Genomic DNA, 18,682 nt, shown 5'->3' with positions numbered 1-18,682 from the left:
TCATGTCTCAAAAAAGGAAATTGTTGTAGTTCATTTTTAATTTATGTTGTGCAAATAAAGCCAGTTGTGACTAATTTTGTGTGCTAAATTGTTTATCAAGCTTTTATCAATAGAGTGGGCGAATTAAAATAGCTAAATCACGATTAGAGGACTTTGACAAACATTGCTTTCAGTGTTACTGGTGTCAAGCAAACTTAGCAAGTGACATGTAAGATTGAAAAAACCTAAAGTTTAGATGTCTGCAAAACTACCCAGTTTTAAATGCAGAGATGCATACCATTTTTATAATACATCTTTAAATAGATGTAAATACAATCAAATTTAACCTTTGTGTTGCGTCCAGGTCAAATTGACCCTTTTTTAGATTTTTTTTAACTAAAAGAAAACTGACAAAAGGAAAAAAAAGCTGTTGACCTGAACCTACGTGAAATAGTCTGAACCAAAGCCCCAGGGACTTTATGCTTCCTTATCACCAGGGCGTACTCCGGGAATGGAGCTCCATAGTGGTTTTAAAGGAACCGGCTAGCTCCCCTGTTGAACCAACGCTCCAGGCACCCACGCACCGGTTGAACCTGTGTACTCACGCTTAAGCCCCCTCCCTGGGCTAAACAATTTAAAACCGCCCAGCCACAACTTTGTGCCCCGGTACTCCAAATGGAGTTTCATGCCTCTGGTATTACACTGTGTGGGAACAGAAATTTTTCTAAGTCCCAATATTGCGTACGAGGACCACAGATCATTAATTTTTTTAAGTCCCAAACAGGCCCTGCTGCACTCTGCTCCACCCATGGAGAACCACACATCTCCAGCCAGGCTCTTATCATCTCTGGGCCCTCACACTGACCCTCCCCTCTGTAATGCTGTGGTTTGGGTTAACCAGGAGAAGTAAGATGGGACAGTTATGAAAGATCTGCTAAAATCTGGTGATATAACATGCAGTGTTTTGGTGCTTTGTGACAGAAGGTCCAGTTCACCAAATCTGCTTGGCAACAGGCTCCGGTCCTCACACGTGTAGAAGAAAAAGATTTTTTTTATTTTGAGTTTTCTGAATTCTGAAGTGACATTTTGATTCTCTATTGCCACCTCATGATAGATTTGTGTTTTGCACCATTGTAGCTATAGTAGAAGTGGTGGCCCTCACAAAGAAGTCACAGAACGTGGGCCACACAAAGGCATAAAGACATATGTGTGTGTGTGTGTGTGTGTGTGTGTGTGTGTGTGTGTGTCAGACAACACAAAGAAAGGACTTGTTTCACTAAGAGGGATTTGACCAGTTTCATAAGAGAGGATAAAAGAAGTGTAATCCCACTGAGATCCTTTTCTTCTACTGGTAGTGCGTGTTAAATTCACAAAGAACCAGTAGCAATGTGCAGTGCCATTCTTAGTGTGCTGTGCTCTCTGGTTAAAGAAAGCTAGAACTGGAGAATCCAAAAGGAACAGAGCAGTGATTAGTCAAGTATAGTCATAAATATAGTCGTTCCATATTTTTTGGCTTCACTTTGACTAGATGTTAAGGTAAAGGGTTCAAAGTTCAATGTTTCTGATCCTCCCTTCTCCTCCCAGGAGTTCAGTACCAGTCAGGTCTTTACGGAGGAAGCAACAGCAGCAGTTCTCCCCTCTCCAGTCATGGAGGTTCCCCCATCGTGTGTGCGCACTGTGGGGAGGTGTGTCGTGGAGAGGTGGTGCGAGTCAAGAAGAAACACTTCCATGTTCACTGCTTCACCTGCCAAGGTAGGAAAACTCACCGCACACCTACACACACAAAACTGCTTCTGTATCTGTACATTTGACAATTCCTCACATATGACCATATACTCATATTTGCTTACATTCTCCTTCCCTCCCACATAGTGTTTCATATTCATTTATTTTTTAGTCTTGGAATAACTCATGGGTTACCATGCATGGATTCCACCCACATCAATTTGCATAGTTAATTATTAAATAATTACCAGTATTCAGACAAGCAGGAACCAGCACACTGAATCAGCAACAGCTTCTGTCTTCACTGAAACAGAAACTGTGACTCTACCAGGATCTGAGCCACATATTAAGTGTATTACATAAGAAAAAAGGCACTCAGTGACAGAGTTTATTAATTCATTAGTAATTAGACATTGGTGTCACCAGAAAAAAAGTGACATGATATCTCCACAGAGAACAGAAGGTGGGGCAATGTTTGATTCTTTAAACATTAGAGATTTTGCAGTTTTGTCTACATATATCAGCAGCAACTCCGACACCATCATGGCAGTCCACTGGGGAACCAGTTTGAACAACATGTGTAATGTCAAAAAACAACAACAAACCTCCAAAAATGGCACCCGACATTTGACATGGTACGATGTAACTTCACATGCTCTATTGGTAGTTAATAAGGCATAGCAGTCAGCTCCATGACCAGACACAGAAAGAAATGGAGCCACTCTGATTGACATACAAGAATATTTTGTTAGGAATCCATGCTGTTGACATAAATAACCTGAAATATTGACACAAAACTTAAATATCTGTAATGAGAAACATGGATGTCATCAAACAAATGTTACTATCAAGGTGAAAATCTGAAATATAACAGCTATGACATGCACAGCTCCAAGCCAGCTGGTTTGCTGCAGTGTTTTTTAAGAATATCGTGTGCAATACCACATGTTGTGAATGTTCCCTAGATTTTGTCCTTGTACAATATACAGTAGTTATTTTTCACCAGGTGTATGTTGGCATTGTGTAGTAATTTTGTGGGCGTCCAAATGGCATGCCAAGTTCAATGCAGTTGTCATCTAGTAAGGGTAAATTTATTGTCTCCTAGTAAACAGCAGATGGTAACTCAGGTCATCAGTTACCTGGTGTCCAAGATTAAGCAGCATCGACCTTTTCCACAGCAGACATTTTGACTTGCCCGAGCAGGAACAGCACAGGTGCTGCTAATACCCTTAATGATGCTTCGTCCAGGTGTCAAAATAAACCATGACAATGAACCACCATGCATAATAACATGACTTTGAAGCAGAAGGTGCCATCATTTATTAAATTTTTTTACACCTCTGCTTTTCCTACTGTGACATGTGCAAAGATCCTCTGTAAACATGATATATGGAGGAGTGGGGGAACATGAGACAAACAAGTACACACACTTGGCTAGAGATGTGTTTTATGTAGCTTTACACTAGCTCTTACCCATCAGGAGATGGTACAGTAGGAGGTTTTTGTCCAACAGTATCTGATCTGTAAAGCTGAAATGAAATACCAGCCAGCTACTGTAGCAGTATTCAAATATGGAGTTGAAAAAATGAGAGGCATTTTGTAAATCATGGTGCTTCTCCTTCACCCTCCTCTCATAGAATTCTTTTTTTTATATTCACGCATGCCAATGTAGTTACACGTGCACACTCACAGCATGATTCTGTGTGACTGTCTTGTTGCTGCATGCATGTCTTGCATGTTCGAGCTCCATCAGTGAGCAGGTGGGACACATCTGCAGTCAGCAGCTAGCTTAGCAGTGCAGTCAGCAGGTTTTCAGCACGTAGTCAGACTCCAACCAGCTAACCTCCTTTCACAGGCCGTGACCCACACAGTCCCAAAGCACACTGCAAGACAGCACTGGGTTTTTTCTTCTGTTTGATCTGCCAGTAACTTCGCCTGAATGCACTCAACCACAAAGCAAAAAAGAGCTGGGTTTCTATGTTTGTTTTAAACACCATGTTTTATCTCATGCACCATTTGCTCACTGCAGATCTTAAAAATAACCTAAGCAGAAACAAGTGCTTTGATTGTTTGTTTGGCTGAAATACTGATCGTCTTAACGACTGATTGTTTGTCGTAATGATGGGACAGATGCAGATTTATTGACCAAAATGTTCTCATGTTGATATTAAAAAAGCCAGTTTATTATTATAGACAATTAATGTTGCAGAGTAAGCCTAATGACTTTTAGCTAATGGACTATGTGCTGAGTAGACATCAGCTGATAAAGTGGATGTGAATCAAATCATCACTTTTAGTACACAGGCGCGTCTGTTTTCTTTTCCTTTCCATTCTTCTTGCTCTCTGTCACTGCCTTGTTTGTAGCTGTGGCAGCGAGTCACAGTGCGTCTTTGTTTGGTAAATAGTGTATTCTTCGGTTGGTGTGACTGTACAGGAGGGTTTTTACTTTGGAACGTGGAGAGGAGAGTGGACAGGAGAGAAGACTTGTGAAATGAGGACTAGAAAGAGTTGAACAGAGACTGATGAGTCAGCAACCCTGTGTGCTTGTCTGTGAGTCAAGGTGTGTTTTATCGGGTAACATATTATGACTTACTAAGGTGGTATGACTTAAAATATACATCCTGGATTTTCATAGAGTTTGTTAGCATTCAAGAGGAACTGTAGAAATTTTTATACCTTTTCATGTAGGTCATACTTTCACTTTGTTGAATACTTTGGTGTATGAAGGACTACATACAAAACTAATGCCATTCCTATCAGCCTCATCCTTACTTTGTGTGGAGAATTAGCAAATGCTGGCATGCTAACACGTTAAAGGTGGTAAGTGAGGTAAACATTACCTGCTAAACATTAACACGAGAACATTGTCACTGTAAGCATATTAGCATTTGGCTAATTGTCCTCATTTCAAATGCTGGGTATGCAAATACAGTATGTAGTCATAACTGCTAAAATGACATACAAATGTTAATACTTAACTACAAAGTGTGAACAACATGGCCTAAATCCATGATGTGACACAACCCGTCATATTGGACTACAGACTGGTTTCTCTTTTTCCCCTTCTCCCCCTCTTTGATTCATCCGCCCATGCTGATCACATGATCTCATGTAAATACAGAGAAGCTACAGCTAGGAAATTCATCCCATGTTGATGATGCAAACGGATGAGGGAAGACAGTGTTGGGATGGCAGATGTGTGCTGGATGGACAGATCAATAGTCTCACTGATACCTCCCCTGGGTCATCCTGTCTCCTCTTCTCTTCCTCCATATCCCTTCACTTGCTGTCTACTTCCCTTTCCCCTCACATGGTGCATTCTCTCTGTTCAGCTTCCACTAATCTCTCCCTTGACTCCCATTTTGCCTTTCATCTTTTTCCTCCATGTCTCGTCTCAGCCCCCATAAAATAATCCTCTCCCCTTATTTCTTTTCTGTTTTTTTTTTACCAGAAAATTGAGCCATATACATCATTTATGACCTTATATTATCTCTTGATGTACAGGGGCATGCTGATTTTATTTAGATAGATCATATAACTGTACTGCTTCACTTTGTCAACAGGATTTGGTAAAAGCATACTGCAAAGTGTGAACCATTTGATACAATTGCGTTTTAGAAGCAAAACGTACCAGGTTCAGATGGTACAGCTACTGTAGTTTATCATTGGAGTACACTCAGCCATTCATACAGACAGTCATGGATGGCCTGGTTCTTTCTTCAGAAGACACTTCAATGACAGTCTGAAGTATGTTTGTCCTTGCATAGGCATTTGCACAGTGGGTCACTATGCTTTTTCTCAGTTTCTGGAGGCTAAATCAGAAAGTTGAGACAATCAACATTTATTTCAGGCATCCAGGACTTCTTGTTTCTTGCATTTTTATTTATCTTTTTTTTCTTAAACATCTTTCCCTTGCTTCTTTTATCATTCCCTTGACCCTTTCCTCCAGCCACAGGCAGTAAACAAATAAATCATTATCTCCTGTCTTTGTGCCAATTGTGTATGTGTGTGTCCAGACCTCAAACATTTCAGTGTTCTTCTACATCTGTTACCAGATGTAGAAGAACCATATTTAAATTCTTCAGTACCTCAGATGAACTACGGATGAACCTGCCCCTGTGGAGGCCAGTGAAGGATAAAACTGATGGAGCAGATAGTGAAGAAGGGAATTTGGAGGAGAAGGAGGATGATTTTATTTATTAAATTGTATTTATTTTATTTTTGCCCTGAAATCTATTTTCTGTTAGCTTTCTCTACAAGCCTCCTCTTACTTTGCCCTGCCTCTAGAGCTACAGTTGAACATTTGAAGGATCTTTCTAAGATATTATACACTGCACAAACAGTAGAAAAAAGAGCAAGACAGGCTTCTTCATAACTTGGTCGCTATGTAAAGCAGGACTAATTGCTGTCTTTGTTGTCTCTGAGCTGCTGGACTTCATTTAGCTGCCGCGGTGCTTCTGGCTCCATGGGAACTGTCTGGCTTTTGCCACTTCAGCACACAGACACTAGAAAACCTTCAGTATCTGGGGCAACAGGGGGGGTCAGGGTGAGGTCACATGGGATCATAAAGTCTTGCCTTGGAAACAACTGGCACATCTTTGACCTATTTCAACATTAGCCTTTGGTCAGCAAGTTCAGGTTGACAGTTGGAAAATTTGCCTCTATTGTCCATGAAAAACCAAAATGTCAAGTGCCAGAGAGGGAATAATGGATGGATGGCAGGAGGGCACATGGTCATTTATATTCTGCTGTGGCATTTTCTGCTTCTATTATAATTGCACTATAAATCTGTAAAATTAAATCTGTACCTTCATGAAATGATTTAGGCTCAGACTAAATCTTAGTGCATTTCTTGACCCAGTGTCTACAGCCCTACTTTGTCGCAGCTCAGTGAAGCTGTACTTAGACACAGCTGTACTTTGAGGTAAATGCTAAGGTTGGGCATGCAAATATAAAGATGCTGGTATAGCAGGTATTATTTTTTACCACAATTACCATATTTCTTTAGTGTGTTAGTTTGCTAATATTTGCACTAAGTACAGATGAGGTTGATGCAAATGCTATTAGTTGAGCCATTATTTAGTGATAACCCAATGGACAATAACTATGGGATTGCCAAAGCTACTGTTCAACCTGAGGCTGATATGGATGCATGGGCAGATCCAGGGGGTGCCATGGGCTGGCAACTAGCCACCCCCAGAATCTGATTGACCAGCCCTATGTCCCACTTCAATTTCACTCCAGTACTGATCACACCACGAGCCTGAAGTATGACCATGCCTGACCCAGAATGCATCTGTGTCTTACAGTCATGTAACACCTTTCAGTCAAAAATCAGCCATTGTGAGCTCAGTAACTGAGTTACTAAAATAGGAAACTGAAAGATCATACAGGTGTACTGTATATTTTTATTTAATTAGGCCCAATGATTCAGTGAATTTTACATATGACTTTTTGTGTTATATTCCTTGTTACATAGGCCTAACTGTAATTTCAAATCATTTTCTGTTTGGAAAAAAGTAGTTGCTGCTCTTTAGTTCTTTGGGATGTAAGGCTACGAACAGGGCGAACAGCTCCATGAGCTAGGAGCTCAAATTCTCACCACTAAACTCTGCTCATATGCTCTGGTTGGGGTGCACTGTGCAGCAGCGATTTCCCTGGCTGAGAGTAAATAAGGAGTGCTGCCAAACATTGCTAAAGAAAGCATTATGTGTGTCTCATTTTTACACAAAAAACAATTTGATTCTTAATAATATATGCCCAAAGGTTTCTAGACCCACCCCTCTATGGATGCCTGTACCAAATGTCAACTTTGTGCTTGTGCTGGAGAAAAAAATAAATAAAAAAATCAGGTAATTACCAAAGTCAGATCAAATCATTCAGATCAATCAAAGCTTCTTCCTTTGTGTAGCTACAGTATGAATATCTGTTTTGCAGGAGTCCAACATTAGCATACTGGTTAAATTTGAAATCCCTTCAGAGAGGCCAAGTGTGAACAGTTCCCTCTCCTTCATGTTCTCCTCCACATCCTACTAGCTTTTCATTTAGACAGTGATGAATGTGTGAATGCAGCTACCGCCTTCAGGCACGAGCATGTCTGAGTCTGTGGGAGCCCGAGGCAGTATAAAACCTCTGTCCACAGTATATGAGTGGAGTAATCTTTACTCTTAATACTCAGCCACTTCAACCTTGTTTCCCCCCCTATATCAATAAATGTAGTAAAACTTCAGACTAAAGCATTAGAAGATTATTCAGTTATAACTCCCTGAAGGAAACATCATCCTTCTGCCACTGTAAGAATAGACCAAGAAGTAAAGGACTTACCATGTGTCTTTGCAGGATTTAATAAAACCTGTCAATGTCATTGGCTTCAGTAGGCTGGAATACTGTAATGATGGCTTTACAGATTTCTCCAAAAAAGTTGATCAGAATGCTGATAATATGTATCTTTTTATATTGTCTTTACTTAATATTATCTTTGTCATGTCCTATACACATAAACTTGCCTTTGATTGATTCTATGCAACAGTCATGGGCGTTTGAAAATAAGGGTGCCAGGCATTCAATATGCAGTGAACAGCAATGAAATGTTAATATCTGCATAATACTACAAGGGAATTGAAAGTTACAATAACATGATTCCATCATTCAAAGGTTTTCTAAATAAAAAACACATGATTCATGTGATTTGCTGTCTTCATGGATTCGAGTTGCCTCCAATAGACAAAAAATGATTGCAGCTCCACTGCTTTTCTTACTCTACAGTTTCTCTCTTGCCATCTGAGCCACTACACACGGGCACAGATTAGATCAAATGCATTCACTCCACTGGGTTTAGAGCCATTAGCTTAATTAGAGACCAGGCACTGACTGCACTGTCAGATATCTTGATCTGCTGGCTGCCTTTCAGATATCTAATTTACAGGACCTAAAGAACAGGACCTCATGATGCCACTCAGTACACTGCAGGTATTACTTCCACCAACTGCGTCTGTACACTACAGGTTAAGAGCGAAAATGTTTTGGCTCATGCTAAGCTGAATGGGTCAAGCATGTTACTGATATGCTAGAGGAGGACATGCATGGTACAAATGTTTACATTAGTGGCATTATAAGAGGATTTTCCACCAAATGGCACATGTTATAAAAATGATGAAGCACGACTGATGGGAGGTGAGTGAAAGCCCCCTGCTTCCCTGATAGGTGCCGCAAATCATTGCTTAGCTACTTTTAAACTGTCTAACCAAGCAGCTGAGTGGAGGCCTGTTCTCCCGGAGCACAGCTGGACCAGAAGCAATCATTTGGCTGAATAGAAGCCACACTTTTGCTAAATAAAAGCCATACATCATGCTGTCATTGTATAGTAAACAGAGCGTGTGCATCTGTGCGCACTCATCAGTCTCTTTGCCAGAATATGCAGCCATCACACAACACTGCCTCCACAAATGCACATAGAAATATAACTGTAATCTATAACTGGACACATACAGGTACAAATTAACCAGGTTTACATTCAGGCACACAAACTGTACTGTATGTTTTCATATGCGCAGAGAAGCAGAACATACTGTTTACAGTAATAGATTAGGTGGTTACTGGTCTAAGCCCCAAACCAGATTATGGTATTAACTCTTTAGAGGTCTGAAGCAGATTGTACTCTGAAGAACGTCACCCCTTCAACCACCACACATACACACACGTGTTTTCATTGTTTGTGGGGATTTTACATTGACTTACATGAATTACAAGTTTTTTCTATCCATCTCTTTTAGTGTGTGGCTGTGACTTGGTGCGCTCAGGTTTCTTCCACCACTCTGGCGAGTACATTTGTACAGACGACTACCAGCGGCTCTACGGGACCCAGTGCGACAGCTGTGACCAGTACATCACTGGAGAGGTGGTGTCTGCTCTGGGGAGGACTTACCACTCGCATTGCTTCGTCTGCAGCATCTGCAAGTAAGGCAAAAGTGGTTGTGTGTGTGTAGGTGCTTTCAGACTGAAACTGACACACAAACATAAGTGTGTACAAGTAGAAAGGTGAAGCTGGCAGCTTATGCAAATATTAGTAAAATCATCATAAACCTGAACACAGGCATCAAACCGGGCCTAGTTTTACCTTGCAAATGTTTTACAGCATGTTGCACAGAGTTAAGTTTCTGAAATACCCAATCTACAGGATTTTACAATAATTTCCTTTGTGTATGTTCTCAGGAGTCCATTCCCGATTGGCGACAGGGTGACCTTCTGTGGAAAGAAGTGTGTGTGTCAGCAATGCTCACACTCTCTGAGCAGTGACAAACCGGTCAAGGTCCATGGACCAAGCTGTAAGAACACTAATATATGCACACAAATGCAAACCATTAGCAGTTATGTGACATTCAGTGATACATGTCAAGGATAGTCCGTGATGAGCTGTGTTCAGAAACGATGCATGAAGTCAGCTGTGGTATTTTTGAAAACCTCAGTTTTATAATGGCTTCTTGCCAGAGATCAAAACATAATTGCTGCTTTTTCAAATTTAGGAAGAATGCAGTCAAGTCTTACATGTCGTGTAAATAGAAACTAGATGGTACATTTTTGTCAGCTTTGAAATAAATCTTATTTTACCACAGTAGGTTTGTTCTGGGTTGTGAAACTGTTAGAGCCTTTTTACAAAAAATATTTGGTCCCCACAAACTTTCTTACAAAAGCTGTACACTGCTGTTTTTACCAAATGTTACTGAAATTCATGCTATGGCCAGTTAGAATAAAAAAATATCCATGGTCTTGATGTAGCTTCTGATATTTAATTGAAATTAGTTTCATCTTTGTGATTCAGCCATGTAAGACATTGTTCCCCTGCAGGTGAAAAATAAAAAGTGTACTGCACACCTGATGAACCCTGTACAACACAGCCACCTTCCCTGCAGCTACACACCCACACACAGAAGGTGGTTTGCTGCTCCACGTTGTCTTGTTGCCTAGTTCTGGTAGCTCCATCTGGCAAAGACAATGTGACTTTCTTGACAGGAGAGGGAGAGGGGAAGGAGGAGAGAAGTGAAGAGGTTGGCAGAGCAGAGACACAGGGGCAGAGGGGAAGGTTGATGAACTGGAAAAACTATCTGAAGCTGCTCTTATCTTTCATTGCTGCTTTCTGCTTGTTGCATTTCCTGCTCCTCCTTTCCTCTCCTCTCCTCTCCCCTCCTTCAGACTGTGCAGGCTGTGGGGAGGAGATCAAACAGGGTCAGTCTCTGCTGGCGCTGGAGAGACAGTGGCACGTCAGTTGTTTTAAATGTCGAACGTGCGGCTGTGCGCTCACTGGAGAATACATCAGCAAGTAGGTGGCTTGATCCCTCATGTACAATTTCTAGGTACTTGTGAGTAAATATCAAAGATTTCCTCAAGGTTTCCACATATTCTGTTCTAAAAGATCTTCTTCACTGTTTAGGCTGTTAAAATTAAATCCGCAAAATCAGGATAATAAACAGGTGTTAAAAGAAAAAGTTGTGAAAAAAATAGAAGCTACTCAAAAAGCAGGATTTGTTCCAGCAGTTGCTCTGTACACCGGTCAAATCAACTGAAGAACATCCTCAGTATTTATTCAAAAGTTCATGTTCAGAAGTCGCAGTGAAATATCTTGTGAATGTTTTAGGAATTGGTTGTTTTTGCTCCAGTTGTTTCAGGCATTAAAAGACAATGTGGAACATTATAAATGGTAGTGGAGCAGTTGCACAGAGCCATGAGATGAACTGGCAGAGAGCTGCTTTATTTCTGTCCCTGGCAGGGACGGGATACCATACTGTGAGACTGACTACCACACACAGTTTGGGATCAGGTGTGAAAGCTGTAACGGGTACATCAGCGGCAGAGTGCTTGAGGTGAGTGCATTTGTCTGTGCACTTCTATATACATGTGTGAAAATGTGTGCTTAGGATAGATGGGAACAAGAGTGAGAATGTGCCTGATTTTGTCTGTGTGAATGAATGTGTGTCCGACCATAAAAAGCTGTGAAAGGAAAAAAACTGCAGCTGTCCCTCTTTGTATGACTGAAGTGTTGACTGATGACGAAGCAGCTCTGGAAAACCAACAAAGAAACACTCTCCCATTTCTGCTACCCTTTTCATTCCTTTTTCTCTGTTTCTTATTGTGCTTCTCATTGTTTTTCTCTATTTCTTATCACCACTCTGTTCTGATTTCCTCATTTGTGCCTGCTTCTTTTTGCCTTTCCTTTCCCTTCCTCTCCTTTCCTTTCCTTTCCCTTCCCTTTCCTCTTCTCTATCTGTCCTCCAGGCTGGAGGGAAGCACTACCATCCCGGCTGTGCCAGGTGTGCCCGCTGTCACATGATGTTCCTGGAAGGAGAGGAAATGTACCTTACAGGTGAGATAAAAGAGGAGATGAGACATGAGGAGAACTGGGCAAGTGGTTCAGGCTAGATTTTTAATTTTGTTAATCTGTGGCCATACACAGGTGCTTCTGCGCATGTGCGGTCAACAGGCCTAAAAATAAATTTGTAGCATCTATTGAATTAGCTGTTGTCTGCAAGTATCCAGATGGCCTGAGTGTTTCTGCATCTGTGGAAGTGTGTGTGTGTGTGTGTGTGTGTGTGTGAAAAAGGGAGAAAGTAAGTTAGAGAAACCTAGGATACAGCCCCCTGATAAATGGCTGCTTTAAAATTTGAAAGTACTGTTATGTAGGTTATTGATCTCACATATGACAGTTGTTACTCCACACACACATACAGTACACACACTTCCAACCACCTTTTCATTCCCTACATTCTCCGGATACACACAAAGGATGGAGTCAGTTACCTCTCAACCTTCTCTGCTGCTGTGTTTGTTATTCAGCTTTGCCACTGACACAGTTAATCTGAATGAACCCAGGCAGCGAAATAGATGCTCAAATTGAATCCACGAGCTTCTCTTTTACAAATTAGATTGTGGTAATTAAAGTTAAAAAGCTCAATCATAGATTCAGGTTGAGCGGATATAAGAACATGAGCAAACTTGCTAGACTTGGTGGGACAAAGTTGCATTTTTAAATATTTTTTTTAAACTAAATGATCCACAAATTCTGCTCATTTTGTGTCAGGGGGATGTTTACTGAAATTCAGACATAATGGTTATATAGAACTACAATTAAATGGCACCGAGTTTAATAAAGTGATCACACTGAACTAAAAATAATGTTGAGACTGAGGTGGTGTGTGATATACTGTGGGAAGAACAAGTTGAAAAAGTCAGCATTTTGCATATATTGTTGCACAATATTAAATTTCTTTCTGATATGTTAAAACTTAGCAGAATTTCCTTAAACTTGATCCTGATGCAAATGAGCGACATAATAACAGAATGTACTGTTCTGGTTTTCAGGCCACACTGCTGTTTTTAAACTGGCCTTGTGTTTCTTTAGAATAAAATTGAAAAATAAATAAAAATTTCACCACCAAAGAAAGTGCTGCAACATTAACTTCAGGTGAATAAAAGACATTTTGTGTAACACAGATGATATGATACTGCTCTGAATCCAGATTTAATGTACTTTACTGTAACATGTGACTGACACACAGTGTCCAGGAGTCGCCGAGCAGCTCGACTCCTTCTGTTTCACCTCACTGACATTCTGCTGCTCTCCTGCTCACACCCACAAATTGTAGCTGAGGTCTGTGCATGCATGTGTGTGCATTTTAATTTACGCATCTAAATGTGTGCTAGCGTCATTCTCTGTGTAACTACTTGCATGCATTTCTGCAGATTAATGCAGGTGTGTGTGTGTGTGTGTTTTGAGCTTCCCCAAGGTTACATTCCCTCCTTTTGATGACTTCAGACATGTAGGTGGACTGAGAAATCACCCTCATGAGAAACACTGAATTACGACACATGCACACACACGCACACACACACACACATGCACACATACCCTTGCAATCAATCTCATGATGCATGTCTGGAATAAGAAGTAGTATATGTCTGTGTTTGTGTGTTGGAGGTGGTGGAGAACTAATCACAAATCCTTCAGCTCAGTACTGTCTATTTAAATGGATAGATTACTGTTGGTGAAACTCCTGTTCTCTAGCAAGGACCACGCCATCAAAAGACTGTGGTTTATATATGCTCTCACCTCCAAGTACAGCAGGAACCGCTGACAGCTTAACTGCATTCATGGCACACTACCTTTTTTCTTACGTTCTCAAAAACTCAGTTGGTGTCTGAATATTAACATTAGTGGGATGTTTATGCTGTTTCTCATTGCAGCATGATTCAGCAAAAACAAAAATGCCTGAGGCCATTTAAATATTTGCTGCTTTGTAGAATTAGAATTTCAAATAGCATAAAGTGTTAATATTGCTTTTGTATGTTTACACCAGCCGCCTTCATCACTTCTTTTGAATACCACTGCTCAAGATGAGAGTTGACCTAATTTTGCATAAAGTTAAGAAAAACGTCTGTATAAGCAAAGCTGAGGCTTTGCTCATCTACATAAAAGAAACAGAGACTCAACAGTTGCGTATGTTTGTGAATTGTTACTTTGTGACAAATTTCAGGTAGCTGGTTTTCTCAGATCTGCTGTACGACACTGTTGTGGACTGTTTAGGTTCTCCTCATCCAGGAGACAAAGGATCTCAAGTCCAAGGCCATACATCTGTTCAGCAGCAGAGCTGAGGAGCGTGGGTGGGGGTGCACTGAATCACCACTCATGGTTTCTGTCGACCCTATTGATTTTGTGTGAGTGTGCAGTGCCTGTGTGTATATCTTCTTTTTTGCTTTTGTGTATCTGTGTTTGTTTGTGCTTACACAAGTTTCGTAAGTGCACATCAGATTTATGGTGTTGACGGTGGTTGTATACAGGATTAGAGTCATGATCAGCTTATGAGTCCGTTTGGCTGGCATGATTTGCCCCGAGGCCCGAGAAAATGATAGTGTGTGCGCAGGGCAGATATATTATTGCCATTATTGCCATCAGATCCACATGCATATAACATCCTGACATTAGTGGTTTATTGTTATGAATAAGAGCTACTGTAATATCTGTCATCTCTTCCCTGTCAGCCATTACTTGGTTTAGTTAGTTGGATAGTTACAGTAATTACTACAAATGTCAACCTCATGGTGGTACTAGAGGAGAAATCAGGAGATCACCAATAAGTAAGTAGGATTCACCCTCTAGTGACTGAACGTCTTTAAAAAATATATGGCAATCTATCCATTATGTACTAAGATGTTTAGTCTGGACCAAAGTGGTGGACTGAGCAATGTTGCCATCCCGAGAGCCTCGCTGCTCGAATGGCTAAATGTGCTCTCTCTAGCATTCTGTCTTCCTCTCTGTTTATTTGTGTAGAGAAGACTTACATCCTCTGTCCTCAGACCAGACAGATCACCTCCACAGGGTTTATGCCCAGCCTTCTGTGTGTGTGTGTGTGTGTGCGCGTGCGCATTGATTGATGTTGATGCACTTGAGAAAGGCCGATCTACTTTTCATAGGATCCCATAAAATGTCATGGCCACTGCCCACGCACAATAAACAAATTGAATTGAGCTGTGTGTGTGTGTGTGTGTGTGTTTACAGGTTCAGAGGTTTGGCACCCCATGTGTAAAGAAGCAGCTCGGCTGGAGAGAAAACTGAGGGTGAGTGATTCTCAAAATACCCATAACCCCTGGCTCCTCTCACTGTTCCTGTTTCTGTCCTCTGTGTTTCTCCACAGCTCTCTGTGTGATATGTTTCATAAATGCAGTATTGTTTAAGAGGAACTCTCAATTTGTTGCTTCTTATTTTTAGCTTGCCCTTGCCAAATAAATTGCTTTTAAATATGAGATTGGTGCTTTGGTGCATAATAACACAGTGGCCACCATATTAAAAAAAGTACACACAAGTTCAGTTTCATGAACTTCAGCTGCCATCCATCCATCTATTATCTCTGCTTATCCTGAAGAGGGTTGTGGGGTGCTGGAGCCAATCCCAGGTGACATTGGGTGAGAGGCGGGGTCCACAGGGCCTTCAGCTGCCATTCATGTAATAATGTGATTCAAGTTAAAGTTGATCTCTGTCATGACAGCCACACACTGGAGAGGACATCAGGTACCAAATGATCTCAGGAAGGTTTCATTGGTATTTCCATTAGTAAATCCCAGTGTCCATAATTGCATCTACACTTCCTTCACTTGCATCCTTTCCTTGTGTCTTAGTCCTGCCAGCATAAGATGTGAGGAGAGAGGATTAAAATGTTTACTTTGACTTCAGTCTCGTTCTGACGTTTCCATTTGTCACCCCCCAGCTGAGACGTACCTCTGAGACGGCGTCCATTTCTCCACCGGGCTTCTCTCCTCTGCTTGGCTCTCCTCACCACCTCATCTGTGTGAGTAACTGCTGTCACCGTGGTTACGCCATCACCACTATGGTCACACCTTCAGCTGTCACGGTCACGGCCGTCAATCAAATACAATCAGCAGAGACAGAAGCACCAAGTCCCTGACAGCTCAGTCTGTCTCCGTGCAGGCGTCCTCATTTGTTGGTTTGTCTCACCACCCATCTGTCTTCCTGCTTCACTGTAAGACTGCTAATACTGAGGCATCTGCAGCACACTAAAGCCCATTAAAAGTTCACTATAATAATGATATGCTGAATTTTAAGCCCTTCCTTTACAGCTGAAGACACTGTCCATTCATACACAAAGTTATAAGATTCTCAGGTGAAAACAAAAGCAAAAGCGTGAATGAAGTCAGTGTCAGAGCTCTAAGAGATGCTTTTTCATTATGTATAGGAAATTGGTCTATTGTCATTTAAAGGCATTTGAGTATTTAAACCTTCTCAGTGTCTTACTGTATGTATCTGTATGTCTTTGTATTGTCAAACAGCATGTCTGGGTGTTTGTTGTTGTCATCGCACCAATTTGTATTTCCACCTTTCTATTTATGGTTCAGTGTCCATTTACTCTCTCTGTCTGCCCGTCTCTCTCTTATAGTCTAAGGCTGACGGTGATGTTTTGGACCATAAGCAGTTGGTGACGCTTCCCAGGGTCAAAGCCATATATGACATCCAGCGGCCTGACATCATCCCTTATCAGGCTGACCATGCACACACACACCTGTCTGATGACACTCTGGAGCGATACAGCAATGGACAGGTCCACAAACACATAGTCAATAATGAAAGTAGCAGTATAGTGATTCTGAGTAACACTTGTCTTCTAAAAATTAGACAAACATTAATGATAATTTTTCTTCCTCTTATGCAGTCATTGGGCTCCTTATCACCATACTCTCATGTAAGTACTCCAAACAAACAGTTTAACCTCTTTATCTAATTGCGCAGGAGGTATGTTTTACTCTAAGGTGGTAACTGCACTTGGAAAAGAAAAGTATGGAACAGTAACATATAAGGCTTTATGCAAAGATCAGGGAAGGATGTTGGCGTGAAATGGGAAAATGGGACTTAAATCAACACTGTAATGACTAGGAGGTAAAGATTTTACATTACTCTGAAATTTTACATTTACACTCAGTAAAATTGACTGATGGATGAGCTCTCAGTAGCAGGGGCCGACACTGAGCTCAGGTATTGGTCCGACATGACAGGGCCATATTAAATGGTTGTTGTCAGCACTGCAGCAGCCATATTTAATTGAATTCTGCACAGTGAAGTATCTTGGTAGTATACTTGGTATCAGCAAATGTATAAGGTTAGAAAAAGTCAGATCTGGCTATAATCTATTGCAAATTTCAAATCTTGACAAGTTCATAGAAATGAATTCCTACCAATGGTTGCTTGGAAAAGGATGACATTTTTGGAAGTACCTTTACAGACTCCTTTACATACTGTAATTCCTTAAAACTTGCCATTTTGACAGTTTGGTTTTTATAGATTAATGAGAGAAAACTGAAATGATATGCAACATGTTTATCAGTGAGGTTTAGAGATGCTGTTAGATGAGTTTTTTTAGCCTTTAGACAAAATCAACCTAGTGTTTTCTTTTTGCTATTGTGATTGTGCCAAACTAAACCCTTCCTGCTGGCTCCAGCTTCATATTTAACATACAGACAGCAGAGTGGTATTGATCCTCTCATCTAACTCTTGGCTAGAAAGCAAATAAAACCTGGCGGCACTGGCTATACTGTAAGACTTGTAAGCCCCCCACAAAGAAAACTGTGTGGTTTTGTCAAATACGTTAATTGGTAATCTGCACTTTTCTTCCAAAATAGGTTTAAACATTCATTATAAGCTAAATATCCTGCAAATGTGTGTGTACGAACGTGCATGTGTGTCATGTTAAGTGGATTACTAGCAGCAGAACATTAACCAGCTCTTGACCTGAACTGTTTTGGAAGGAACCTTGTAGTTTAATTTACTGCATAAGGAAATGAAAGTACATTACTCTGACAGCCTCTCTCTCTCTCTAGGATCTCTTGGATGGCGTTGAGTTAAGAACTAGACGGTCCTCCAGCTCCACCTTCACTGACTCTCCTGCACACAGTCGCCACAGAGGCTCCCCACTGCATTCTTATCTCCCTGGTATTATATCCACTCAGCCAAAGACGCACACAGAAAATCGTAGAATCCTAACTGGAAGGAAGTACCAGCAATTTGTGTAGCAGGGTGTTAATTCCCAGCAGCGCCACTAACATAAGCAACACACCCACACATACACACTCATACATGTGTAATTCATCAGCTCACGTGTCCGTGTGTCTGTCATTAGCCCCTCTGTCTTTCTGGCTGTTCTGTTGCTCATGCTTTTGTTAGGGTGCGCTCAAACACAGAGTGAGCGAGCAGATAAAAAGCGGACCCAGGTGGCTTGCTTCGGTGCAAGCAGTGAGGTTTATTTACAGTGAAGGTAGTGACATATATACAGGAGGAGTAATGAGGTAGATGACCGGGTGTCGATCAGCAGCAGCAGAAAAACAGTCAGTGGTATGGTGGATGATGATGTACCGGGCTGCGGACGCAGAGGTCACTCCTGGGCTCGTCGAGGTGGAGGTGATGATGGCTGTAGACAGAAGAGCA

General features: G+C 41.2%; 1 protein-coding gene across 4 annotated transcripts in view; it reads left to right on the top strand.

Annotated features, from left to right (window-relative positions):
- LOC109959955 (actin-binding LIM protein 3-like) overlaps positions 1–18,682 on the top strand; it is a 36,000-nt gene that overhangs the window by 5,737 nt on the left and 11,581 nt on the right. For all 4 annotated transcript variants that reach the window (XM_020599735.1, XM_020599734.1, XM_020599733.1 and 1 more), the window contains exons 2-12: positions 1,564–1,731; positions 9,477–9,660; positions 9,916–10,028; positions 10,894–11,020; positions 11,468–11,561; positions 11,974–12,061; positions 15,251–15,309; positions 15,957–16,037; positions 16,644–16,805; positions 16,917–16,946; positions 18,079–18,190. In XM_020599735.1, the coding sequence (XP_020455391.1) occupies positions 1,564–1,731; positions 9,477–9,660; positions 9,916–10,028; positions 10,894–11,020; positions 11,468–11,561; positions 11,974–12,061; positions 15,251–15,309; positions 15,957–16,037; positions 16,644–16,805; positions 16,917–16,946; positions 18,079–18,190 (1,218 nt within the window). The remainder of the gene's footprint in view (positions 1–1,563; positions 1,732–9,476; positions 9,661–9,915; positions 10,029–10,893; positions 11,021–11,467; positions 11,562–11,973; positions 12,062–15,250; positions 15,310–15,956; positions 16,038–16,643; positions 16,806–16,916; positions 16,947–18,078; positions 18,191–18,682) is intronic.

The sequence above is a fragment of the Monopterus albus genome, unplaced genomic scaffold (assembly GCF_001952655.1).
Source record: "Monopterus albus unplaced genomic scaffold, M_albus_1.0 scaffold42.1, whole genome shotgun sequence".
NCBI lineage: Eukaryota > Metazoa > Chordata > Actinopteri > Synbranchiformes > Synbranchidae > Monopterus > Monopterus albus.
The sequence above is the reverse complement of the archived record's forward strand: the minus strand, read 5'-3'. Positions and strand labels throughout refer to the sequence as shown.